General features: G+C 40.1%; 1 protein-coding gene across 1 annotated transcript in view; it reads right to left on the minus strand.

Annotated features, from left to right (window-relative positions):
* Positions 1-245: 245 nt before the first annotated feature.
* Positions 246-12,546, minus strand: part of TEX11 (testis expressed 11) — a gene marked incomplete at both ends in the record, with an annotated part of 517,390 nt that continues 505,089 nt past the window's right edge. Inside the window, 2 exons of the mRNA XM_080652805.1 lie at positions 246-317; positions 1,196-1,360. Coding sequence (XP_080508931.1) covers positions 246-317; positions 1,196-1,360 — 237 coding nt within the window. The remainder of the gene's footprint in view (positions 318-1,195; positions 1,361-12,546) is intronic.

The following is a 12,546-nucleotide window of genomic DNA, read 5'->3' on the forward strand; positions in this document are numbered from 1 at the left end:
TATAATTCTTATCACTTTGGAAAATTCATTTGCCCCCCAGAAATGAGCTGGTCACAGTGGTAAGAGTCAAAATGCTTTTATTTTAGAACATGTTATTTAACCACATGAAAATAGGGCCTGAGAAATCAGAAACAAAAACGTAAGAGAAAGTTTAACAATAATTTAGATATTCAAAGTGTCAGGACCATGCATCTTCTCCCAGTTGCTGTCAGCTGGCCTGCTCACATTGCTTGTTCCAACAGTTATCACTCTTCATGAAAAATTGAGCCCTTGTTTTTATGTAATGCTTCCACCAGCTCACTATACAGAATATTCACCTGGAAAAAAGAATAGCAAATAGATTTCTTGAGGGGAAAGGATATGTGGGAAAGCTTCCCCAAGCCATGGTGATGTCATGATACTCTAACCCAGGGTTGGGGAACGTTTATTCTACCAAGGACCATTGGATATTTATAACATCCTTTGTTAATATAATTCATTTAATATAAATTTATGTTGCTATGAAAAAAGCTCCTAGATTTATTGAATTTCAAGTCCCACCTGCAGTTGCCTTGGTAGGGCCAGAACAAATGATTTTGCGGGCCTTATGTGGCCTGTGGGCTGGACATTACCCACCGCTGTAACCCTGAGCCACATTGGGGAGAAAATATAGTACACTCTTGGGGAAGAGGGACCCTATTCATACTAGGCCCGTTTTCTAGGGACAGACAGCTATTACAAGGGAGAAGATACCTAAAGCATAAATGATCCTTTGCTCTTTCTTATTTGGTAACAAGACTTTTTCTCCACTAAAGCCTCTCCTGGTTAGTTTAATGGCCTAGAAGTCTGCAACTCAGAATAGTTCCTGGAGAAAATACCTTTTTAACAGTCTTTGTTCACAGAGGCCAGTACTTCCCTGCATGCACTAGCACTGACAGTGATGCACCTATCCGTAGCCCATTCTTGGTATTCCTCTTAATTAGATTTCATTTGCTATCCCTAAGTTTCCCCCTGTTCACCATCCTTCCTGGTTTTCACTCTAAGAAATTACTGTTTACAGTCCCCTAACTCTTGCAGTTCTATGGAACCACCGAGAGGAACGATGATCAAGAACCTTTCCTAGCCAAGGAAAATAGCATTGAATCTTTACTGAGAGCCCAGATAGAACCTCTCTGCCATGAGTCCTGCCATCCACTTCTAGCGTCTCCCTCCTCACCTGAGTTTCATAGATTCTCTTGAGGGAGCCAAGGTGGTCAAGAAAACGCAATGACAGGCCACACCATTTTTCAGCAGATACATACTTTCTCCTGCCATACATATATATTCCAATATTCCAGGACATCATCATTAGCCAGAGAATCTCTATTTCTGGGTAGCCTTCCTGAAATCCAAGAACAGTGAGTATACTATCACAATCATTGTAGCACTGACTATATCAGTGCTGCATCCCATTGTTATTAAATAATGGGTACTTGCCCTAGCCAGATTGGCTCAGTGGCTACAGTGTCGGTCTGCAGACTGAAAGGTCCCAGGTTCGATTCCAGTCAAGAGGACATGCCGGGTTGCGGGCTCAATCCCCAGTTGGGGGCATGCAGGAGGCAGCCGATCAATGATTCTCTCTCATCACTGATGTTTCTATCTCTCTCTCCCTCTCCCTTTCTCTCTGAAATAAATGAAAAATATATTTAAAAAATAATAATGGGTGCTCTGCTGACATCGTGTGTGCCTGGAGAGCAGAAGAGCACTTCAAAGCTTTGTCAGCTGTAGAATACTCCAGATCAAGACCTCATGAAGTGACATAAACCAAAGAAGCAATGAGGCCATCCTGGACTGAGTCCTGGTCTCCCTAAAGCAGGAGAAAACACTGTATTTTGTTTGGGGCTTCCCTTGGTCCTATCCTCAGTCAATGATCTCCTTAATACCTACCTGTAATCCTCTAATTTTCAGAGAAGGTTGTCAAGAAGCAGTTTTATTGAATCTATTAAGTTCCTTTACCCAAATTAGTACGTGCTTGAAATATAAATTACATTAATCTTTTTTTTTTTTTTTGCATACACACATGCGCGTGGTAAGGAGAGAGGGATGGAGGGAGTTAGGGAGGAAGAGATATTGATTTTAATAAACTGGCTTGCACAATTGCAGAGACTAGCAAGTTTGAAATCTGTAGGGCAGGCCAACAGGCTATAAATTCAGGTAAGAGTTGATGTTGCAATCTTGACTCTGAGATCTGTGTGGCAGGCCAGCACGCTGGAAAGTTAAGCAGGACTTCTATGTGAAAGTCTTGAGACAGATTTTCTTCTCCAGGAAAACTCAGTTCTTGCCTTTAAGGCAAAAATTGGTTATGGAGTGTAATCTGTTTTTATTTAACATCAACTAAATGTAATTAAAAAATAAGTATTAATCTTTAGTGTTGATAAGATATACCTGGCTATGAACAAAGGGTACATTTCTAAAATGGTCCCTTTTCCCTATGAGTGTGTTTAACCTAGATGAGTACAAGATTTTGCAATAGTGAAGAAGATTAGTCTTAGGGAGCAACTTTCTTAGCCCTTGTACAGGAGATGGACTACAAAGGGAGCACCCATGTGCTCATTCCATGTTAAAGCCCTTCATCTACACACTAGGTGTCAGGTTGTTGGAAGAGGAAACAGCCGTCAATGACATTGAGAATGTGAATGATGTTGTCTCAGCTGTAATTCACTAATTTGGATCTATAAAGTAATTATTATGGCCCTGGCCGGTGTGGTCCCAGTTGGTTGGAGTGTCTGAAAGGTCATGGGTTCAATTCCGTCAAGGCACATACCCAGGTTGAGGGTTTGATCTCAGTTGGGCACGTACAGGAGGCAACCAGTTGATGTTTCTTTCTCTCCATCTCCCTGCCTCTCTCTCCAAAAACCACTAAAAACATATCCTTGGATGAGGATTTTAAAAAATCACAATGCATAAAACACTATGAAAATGAGGATGCTAAGAGGGACAAGATAAAGCTCTTATCCTAAAGGACACATAGTGCCTTTGGGGAGACAAGGTATCTTCATATAAAGAGACTACACAAGATTTATAACTAAGGGTTAGTCAGAGCAACACAGGCATTAAGCATTCTCATTCAGTGAAAAAAAAGAGCATTAGGTTGGCACAGTCAGAGGTCTAGTTTCTCTGCTTGAAATGCCAACCCCTTGTCCACTTGGTAAACTTTTATTTTTTCTTCAAATTCACAAAGAGTTAGTTACTCCTATCTCTCTGTTACCATACCAAGTATTAAATTCTTCTAACACAACTTATCAGGTTGTTTGAAACTATTTATATAATTTATCTCCTGCAGACTGTTGATCTCCTTGAGGCACAGGAATTTGTCTTGTTCATCTTTGTATACTCAGAATCCAACACTGTGGCTGGTACATGATAGGGGCACAATAGGTGTTTGCTGAATGAATAAATCAACGAATGAACAAATGAATCGATATCTGGTCAAATGCAACCTACTTGGTGAAGCTTCCCCTGATTCTCCACAAGTTATTATCCCCGCCAATTTGTTCCTATGGCACTTTGTTCACAGCACTACAATAGCACTTGTAACACTGTGTTGTCTATCTCTTCTACTAGGCTGGGAGTTTCTTCAAGGCAAAGTATCATCTACTTTACATATTCACAGCTTGACAGTGTCTAACAATGTTGTGATTTTAACTGAATGAATAATAAAAAAAGACTGAACAAACAAACATGGTCTTAGGGTATATGAGTAGGATCTAGATATACAAGGGTTATATGAAATGTCCAGAATAGGCAAATAGAGATAGAAAGCAGATTGGTGGTTGCCAGGGGCTGGAGGAGGGATAATAGGGAATGACTGCTAATAGTTATGGGGTTTCTTTTTGGGCTGATGAAAATATTCTGGAGTTAGGTACTGGTGATAGTTGCACAATTTTGTGAATGTTCTAAACAATGGAATTGTATACTTGGAAATTGTGAATTTTAAGATACATGAATTATGTAAATAAAAATTACAAATACACAGACATCAGAGAGAGAAGGGCATTCCATATGGGCAAAACAGAATAAATAAAAACTTGGATTGTGCTTGAGACTGAGCATGACTCAGGGAAACTAATAGTTATTTGGCCTAAGCAGACACTGTATGTAAATAAATTAATGGGAAATAGGACTAGAAATGTAGGAGGAGGCTACCTCAGCATTTCCTAAATGCGTTTTCTTAGAACATTAGTATTACAAAAAATGTTAATAGATGGTCATAATAATTGGGTCAAATATGTTTTGGAAATACTGCATTCTCTATAAACCTTTTTGGAGCATTGTAATGCACATTAGTTCATTAAAAGTTTTAGGAAGTTTTACAGTAAAGAAACCACATGACTTTGTTTAATCCAGGGTATGCAGATTTTTACTAACATCTTGTAGAATATAATTTTGAAATGTTGGCCTGGAATGTAAGGGATTTTGCATTATAAGCTACAGATCTCAGAATTTCTTCTGCTGGTAATTAGAAGTCACTGAAACTTTATGAGAAGGGAAGTGATATGATGAAATTGGAGCTTTAATTAAGACTGAAATGCCAGTGGTGTTTAGAACAGACGTGAGTGAGAGAAAACACAGACAGCAAGATTTGTTTAAATGGAGTTCTAAGAGTCTAAGGATGAAGTGATGAGGATCAGAACTAAAATAATGGCAATGGAAATGGAAACATGTAAGAAATAATAGAACCTGGTAACTTATTTGATATGGGGACTATAAGCTAGGACCGTTGAAAATGGTTCTAAAGTACATAGAATGGCTGAGAGAATGCTGATGGCACTGAAAGAAGAAATTGGAAAGAAATGTTTCTGGGGATACAGGATCAAGATACTAATAAGTTTTAATCATTTTGGGATTGAGGTAACTTTGGAGATATCACATAGGCTGTTTACAGATATGGACTGGAACTCAGTTAATGGTTGCTGCCAATTGATTTACGTAAAGGACAAGGTATAGAATGTACAGAGCTAAAGACTAAAGAATATTGGAAACATTCATAGTTGGGTAGTAAGAGGAAAAAGACACACAGAATGATGAGAAAATAAAGGAAAAAGTAAGAGAGAATTTCAATAAGGAGGCAGTGGTCAATAATGAAGGTCAGGGAAAAGAAAGAGGCCATTAAATTTGTCTAGGAGGTGGTAATTAGTGACCTTATAGAGTATAGTGTGGATAACAGTGCAGAGAGTAAGGGAAAGAGTGGCTCAAGATGAGCTCAGACAGGCAGCCATGGCCTTGTGGGCCACATTCAGGATTTTGGTGTTTAAGAGCAAAGATGGTGGCATAGGTAAACACCTATACTTGCTGCCTCTCACAACCACATCAAAACCACAACTAAACGGCAGAACAACTGCCACCCAGAACCGTGGGAAAGCTGGCTGAGTGGAAGTTCCACAACTAGAGAGGTGAATAAAGAGCATTGAGACTGGTAAGAGGTGCGGAGGCATGGAAAGTGTTGGCACCTGAATGTGCTGCTCTTTTAATCGGGAGGGAGATACAAGATCCTGCTTGCTCTGAACTCCAGTTCCAGGCGAGACATACAGGGACAAACTGGACTGTCTGGCATCGGGACAGGAACACCAGGGCGGCTTTCTCTCTGAGGTGCTCACAGTGATCATTGTTGTTGCATGAGGGCGCGGGACACGGAGACCTGGGGACCTCTCTGGTGCAGGGCTGACTGGCAGCCATTGCTGTTTGCTCTGCCATGGCAATTCTCAGAGACCCTGCCCTGCCCAATTTACAACCCCACCCAAACTGTGTGTATAGGCTTTTGCATATGAATGGACTGTCCTTTCTCCGCCTAAAACCTGTCAAACTGCAGCTGGGTCAGAGAGCCCCAGAGATTCCAAAAGAAGGCCCAAGGCCCAGCATTAGCACTAGCCTGCCTTGCTTCACAGCTGGGCCTCGTCTGGGCATTTTCAAACCCCATACAAAAAGGAGGAGGCCTGAGGACTGAAGGGTCCCGGGTTCAATTCCGGTCAAGGGCATGTACCTTGGTTATGGGCACATCCCCAGTGGGAGGTGTGCAGGAGGCAGCTGATCGATGTTTCTAGCTCTCTATCCCTCTCCCTTCCTCTCTGTAAAATATCAATAAAAATATATTAAAAAATGTATTAAAGATTTGAAACTAACAAAAAGGAGGAATCTGCAGATGTCTCTGTAGCTCCTGCTGGGAGGCCCCAGACAGTGGCTGACCTTGCAACTCCTTGGAGATCCAAGAGCCAGTGTACTCAGGGGTCAGAGTGAGACCATACTGGATTAGAAATCTTCACATCCATAAGAGACACACTAAAGGGGCAGAATCAGTGAGCACCAAAGCCGCAATGAAGCAAGTCCTGCTTATGGGTGTCTCCTGTGCAACAGATCTTCCAGTGTAGACACAGCTGGTCATCACAGCCAACTGGCCTGGAGGTCATTTCCTCCCAGTGATACCAACAGCAATCAAGGCTTAACTACAAGACTGTGCACACAGCCCACAAAGGGGTGCACCAAGAGCGTCTAACTCAGGGGACTGGGGAGGCAGAGACACTGGGCCCTATAGGACACCTACCACACAAGGTCACTTTATCAACTCAAGGAGACTTAGCAGCTACCCAGTACATAGAAACAAACACAGGGAAGCAGCCAAAATGCAAAGACAAAGAAACATATCACAAATGAAAGAAATGAAGGAAATCAAACTACTGGATATAGAGTTCAAAACCACGGTTATAAGGTTGCTCAAGATTCTTCTAGAAACCTCTGAGAAATTTAGAGAGACCTTTAACGATATGAAAAAGGACCAATCAGAAATTAAGTATACACTGACTGAAATAAAGAATAATATACAGAGATCCAACAGCAGACTAGAGGATCTGAACAATCAAATCAAAGATTTTAAATACAAGGAAGCAAAAAACACCCAACCAGAAAAGCAAAAAAGGAAAAAGAATGCAAAAATATGAAGATAGTGTAAGGAGCCTCTGGGACAACTTCAAGCATACCAACATCTGAATTATGGGGGTGCCAGAAGAAGAGAGAGAGCAACATATTGAAAACCTATTTGAAGAAATAATGATAGAAAACTTCCCCTAATTGGTGAAAGAAATAGACTTACAAGTCCAGGAAGCGCAGAGAACCCCAAACAAGAGGAATCCAAAGAGGACCACACCAAGACACATTATAATTAAAATGCCAAGGGCAAAAGACAAAGAGAGAATATTAAAAGCAGCAAGAGAAAAACAGTTAGTTACCTACAAGGGATTATCCATATGACTGTCAGCTGATTTCTGAACATAAACTATGCAGGCTAGAAGGGAGTGGCAAGAAATATACAAAGCGATGAACAGCAAGAACCTACAACCAAGATTACTCTACCCAGCAAAGCTATCATTTAGAATTAAAGGTCAGATAAAGAGCTTCACAGACAAGAAAAAGCTAAAGGAGTTCATCACCACCAAACTAGGATTATATGAAATGCTGAAGGGTATTTTCTAAGAAGAGGAAGAAGAAGAAAAAGGTAAAGATAAAAAATTATGGGAATCTGGACTCTCGGGCGGAGACTCAGGAGCCGGGGAAGGCAGAGGTCTGAAGGCGCGCACGTGCACGCAAGGGCAAGGCTGACGGGAAGCCAAGACTGACACTCCACCCCATCCAAGCTGAGCACAGAGGCTATTGCAATTTGGCAAGTCTAATCCTATAAGGCTGTCTCCAGCACCGAACTTCTCCCAGCATAGACACAGCTGATCCTTACAGCCAACTGTCCTGGAGGTCAATTCTTCCCAGTGATACCAACAACAATCAAGACTTAATTACAACAAGGCTGTACACACAGTCCACAAAGGGGTGCACCAAGAGTGTCCACCTCAGGTTAACTGGGGAGGCAGACCCACTGGGCCATATTGGAAACCTAGCACACAAATCTACCTTACCAACTCAGGGAAGCAGTGAAAATCGGCGTCAAAAAATCAGATACAAACGAAAGAAATGGAGGAAAACAAATGACTGGATATAGAATTCAAAACCATGGTTATAAGGCTTTTCAAGAATACCCTAGAAAAGGTCAATAAATATAACGAGACCCTCGAAGATATGAAAAAGGACCAACTAGAAATTAAACATACACTGACTGAAATAAAAAATATTATACAGAGACCCAAAAACAGACTAGAGGAACACAAAAATCAAGTCAAAGAATTGAAATACAAAGAAGCAAAAAACACTCAACCGAAAAGGCAAAAAGAAAAAAAAAATCCAAAAAGTTGGAGATAGTGTAAGAAGACTCTGGGACAACTTCAAGTGTACCAACATCAGAATTATGGGGGTGCCAGAAGAAGAGAGAGAGTAAGATACTGAAAACCTATTTGAAGAAATAATGACCGAAAACTTCCCCCACCTGGTGAAAGAAATAGACTTACAAGTCCAGGAAGCGCACAGAACCCCAAACAAAAGGAATCCAAAGAGGACCACACCAAGACACATCATAATTAAAATGCCAAGAGCAAAAGACAAAGAGAGAATATTAAAAGCAGCAAGAGAAAAACAGTTAGTTACCTACAAGGGAGCACCCATATGACTGTCAGCTGATTTCTCAACAGAAACTATGCAGGCCATTCAGTAGTGGCAAGAAATTTTCAATGTGATGAATAGCAAGAACCTACAACCAAGATTACTCTACCCAGCAAAGCTATCATTCAGAATTGAAGGGCAGATAAAGAGCTTCACAGATAAGAAAAAGCTAAAGGAGTTCATCACCACCAAACCAGTATTATATGAAATGCTGAAAGGTATTCTTAAAGAAGAGGAAGAAGAAAAAAGTAAAGATAAAAATGATGAACAACAAATACATATCTATCAACAAGTGAACCTAAAAATCAAGTGAATTAAAAACCTGAGGAACAGAATAGTCTGGTGAATATAATAGAATCAGGGGCATAGAAAGGGAGTGGACTGATAATTCTCAGGGGGAAAGGGGTATGGGTGGTTCATGAAGAGACTGGATAAAAATCATACACCTATGGATGAGGACAGTGGGGGGGAGGTAATGGCAGAAGGTGGGGTGGGAACTGGGTGGAGGGGAGCTATGGGGGGAAAAAGGAGAAACAATTGTAATAATCTGAATAAAGATTTATTAAAAGGAAAAAAATGAGATAAAAAATAAAAATAAAAGAAAAATAAAAAAAATATGAACAACGAACTGACAGCAAATACATATTTATCAACAAGTGAATCTAAAAATCAAATGAATGAGGAGCAGCAGCCATGTGAGCAGCTGGCCCCCATCCAAGGAGCAGCGGTCATGAGCAACCCATCACCATCCGAGGAGAAGCAACCCCATAATCAGCCCACCCCAGTCCAAGGAACAGCAGCTATATGAGCAGCCTCCCCCACCAGCCAGAGGAGGCACCACTGCTGCGAACAGCACCCACCAGAGGAGCTGCTGCCAACTGAGAAGCAGCTGCTACCGTAACCACCCGAGGAGCAACCGCAGCCAGAGAAGCCACTGCCACCCAAGGAGCAGCCCCTGCACAGCTCAATATCTAGATCAGTCGGTGAGACCAAAAATGGGTAGACAAAGATACCCCCAAAGGAAAGAAAAGGAGGAATCACCAGAAAAGGAGCTAAGTGAAATAGAGGCATGCAATATGTCAAAAAAGAATTCAGAATAAGGGTCATAGAGTTCATAAACCAGATGGAAGAAAAAAATCAACACCTTATGTAAGAATCAAGAAGAAATGGATGAAAAAATCAACAACTTATGTAAGAATCAAGAAGAAATGAAGAGTGATATAGCTACAATAAAAAACACTATGGAAAGTTTCAACAGTAAACTAGGAGAAGCGGAGGACCTAATTAGTGAATTAGAAGACACGGAAGCAAAACACAGCCAAACTGAATTGCAACTGGATAAAAAAATTAAAAGACAGGAGGAGAGCCTAAGGGAGCTATGGGACAACATGAAACAAAGCAACATACAAATAATAGGGGTTCCAGACAACAGGAAGAGGAACAAGGGTTAGAAGAACTATTTGAAGAAATGTCAGAAAACTTCCCTGATGTGGCAAAGAAAAAGGACACACAAGCTCAGAGAGTCCCAAACAGGATGAACCCCAAAAGACCCACACCAAATCACATCATAATTACGATGGCAAATATTCAGGACAAAGAGAGAATCTTAAAGGCTGCAAGAGAGAGACAGAAAGTTACATACAAGGGAACTCCCATTAGATTATCAAATGATTTCTCAATAGAAACACAACAGGCCAGAAAAGAATGGAAGGAAATTTACAAAGTGATGCAAACCAAGGGACTGAATCCAAGAATACTCTATCCAGCAAGGTTATCATTCAAAATTGAAGGGGAAATAAGGAGCTTCACAGACAAAAAAATGCTAAGAGAGTTTATCACTACCAAACCAGCAATGCAAGAAATGCTAAAGGGACTGGTGTAAAAAGAAGAAATAAAAAGGTAAGAAGGAACACAGACACAAAAAATAAAAATGGCTACAAATAAGTACCTTTCAATAATAATTTTAAACGTAAATGGACTAAATGCTCTAATCAAAAGACATCGAGTGGCTGAATGGATAAAAAAACACAACCCATATATATGCTTTCTACAAAGACCCACCTCAGAAAAAGGGACTCATACAGACTGAAAGTGAAGGGATGGAAAAACATCTTTCAGGCAAATGGAAATGAAAAAAAAGCTGGGGTAGCAGTACTTATTTTTGACAAAATAGACCTCAAAGTAAAGGCCATAACAAGAGATAAGGAAGGCCACTTCATAATAATACAGAGGTCGATACAACAAGAGGATATAACCCTGATAAACATATATGCACCCAATGCAGGAGCACCCAAATACATAAAAAAACTCCTGGAAGATATCAAGGGAGAGATTGACAACAATACAATCATAGTAGGGGACTTTAATACACCACTGACATCACTGGATAGATCCTCTGGACAAAAAAAATCAGTAAAAACACAGCAATTCTAAATGACTCGCTAGATCAGATGGACCTTATTGACATATTCAGAGCATTTCACCCCAAAGCCACAGAATATACGTTCTTCTCAAGTGCACATGGGATATTTTCAAAAATAGACCACATATGGGGTCACGAGCAAAGTCTCCCCAAATTAAAAAAGATTGAAATCATATCAAGCATTTTCTCAGACCACAATGGCATAATATTAGAAATAAACTATGATAAAAACATTCCAAAAACTTTAAACACTTGGAAGCTGAATAGCATGCTATTAAACAATGATTGGTTTATCAATGAGATCAAAGAAGAAATTAAAAACATCCTGGAGACTAATGACAATAAAAACACAACATTCCAAAATCTATGGGAAACGATGAAAGCAGTCCTGAGAGAAAAGTTTATAGCTCTACAGGCCTGCCTCAAAAAACAAGAAAAAATGGTAATACATCCTCTAACTCAACAACTCAAAGAATTGGAAAGAGAGCAACAAGAAATGCCCACAGTGAGCAGAAGGAAGGAAATAATAAAGATCAGGGCAGTAATGAATGACACAGAGAACAACAACAACAACAAAAAATACAAAAGATCAATGAAACCAAGAGCTGGTTCTTTGAAAGGATAAACAAGATTGATGAACCTCTAGCCAGGCTCACCAAGAAGCAAAGAGAGAGGACCCAAATAAGCAAAATCAGAAATGAAAGAGGAGAAATAACAACAGGCCCCACAGAAATACAAAGGATTATTAAAAAATACTATGAACAACTCTATTCTAACAAACTAGACAACCAGGAGGAAATGGACACATTCCTAGAAAAATACAACCTTCCAAAACTTACTCAGGAAGAATCTAAACATATCAATAGGCTGATAACTATGGAAGAAATTGAAGCAGTCATCAAAAAGCTTCCAGCAAACAAAAGCCCGGGGCCAGATGGCTTCACAGGGGAGTTTTACCAAACATTCAAGGAAGAACTAAAACCTATCGTCCTCAGACTATTATAGAAAATTCAAGAGGAAGGAACACTTCCAAGCTCCTTCTATGAAGCCAGCATCACCCTAATACCAAAACCAGATAAAGACAACACAATGAAACAGAATTACAGACCAATATCCCTCATGAACATAGATGCCAAAATCCTCAACAAAATTCTAGCAAATCGGATCCAGAAGTACATCAGAAAGATCATACACCATGACCAAGTAGGATTTATCCTGGGGATGCAAGGATGGTACAATATCCCCAAGTCAATAAATGTGATACATCACATAAACAAATTGAGAGATAAAAATCACATAGTCATATCAATTGATGCAGAAAAATCATTTGACAAAATCTAACACCCTTTCTTGATAAAAACTCTCAGCAAGGTGGGAATAGAAGGATCATACCTCAACATAATAAAAGCCATATATGACAAACCCACTGCCAGCATCACACTCAATGGACAAAACTAAAACCATTTCCCCTAAAAACAGAAACAAGACAGGGATGCCCACTCTCACCACTCCTGTTCAACACAGTGCTGGAAGTACTAGCCATTGCAATAAGACAAGAAGAAGAAATAAAA

The sequence above is a fragment of the Plecotus auritus genome (assembly GCF_963455305.1).
Source record: "Plecotus auritus genome assembly, chromosome: X".
Classification (NCBI taxonomy): domain Eukaryota; kingdom Metazoa; phylum Chordata; class Mammalia; order Chiroptera; family Vespertilionidae; genus Plecotus; species Plecotus auritus.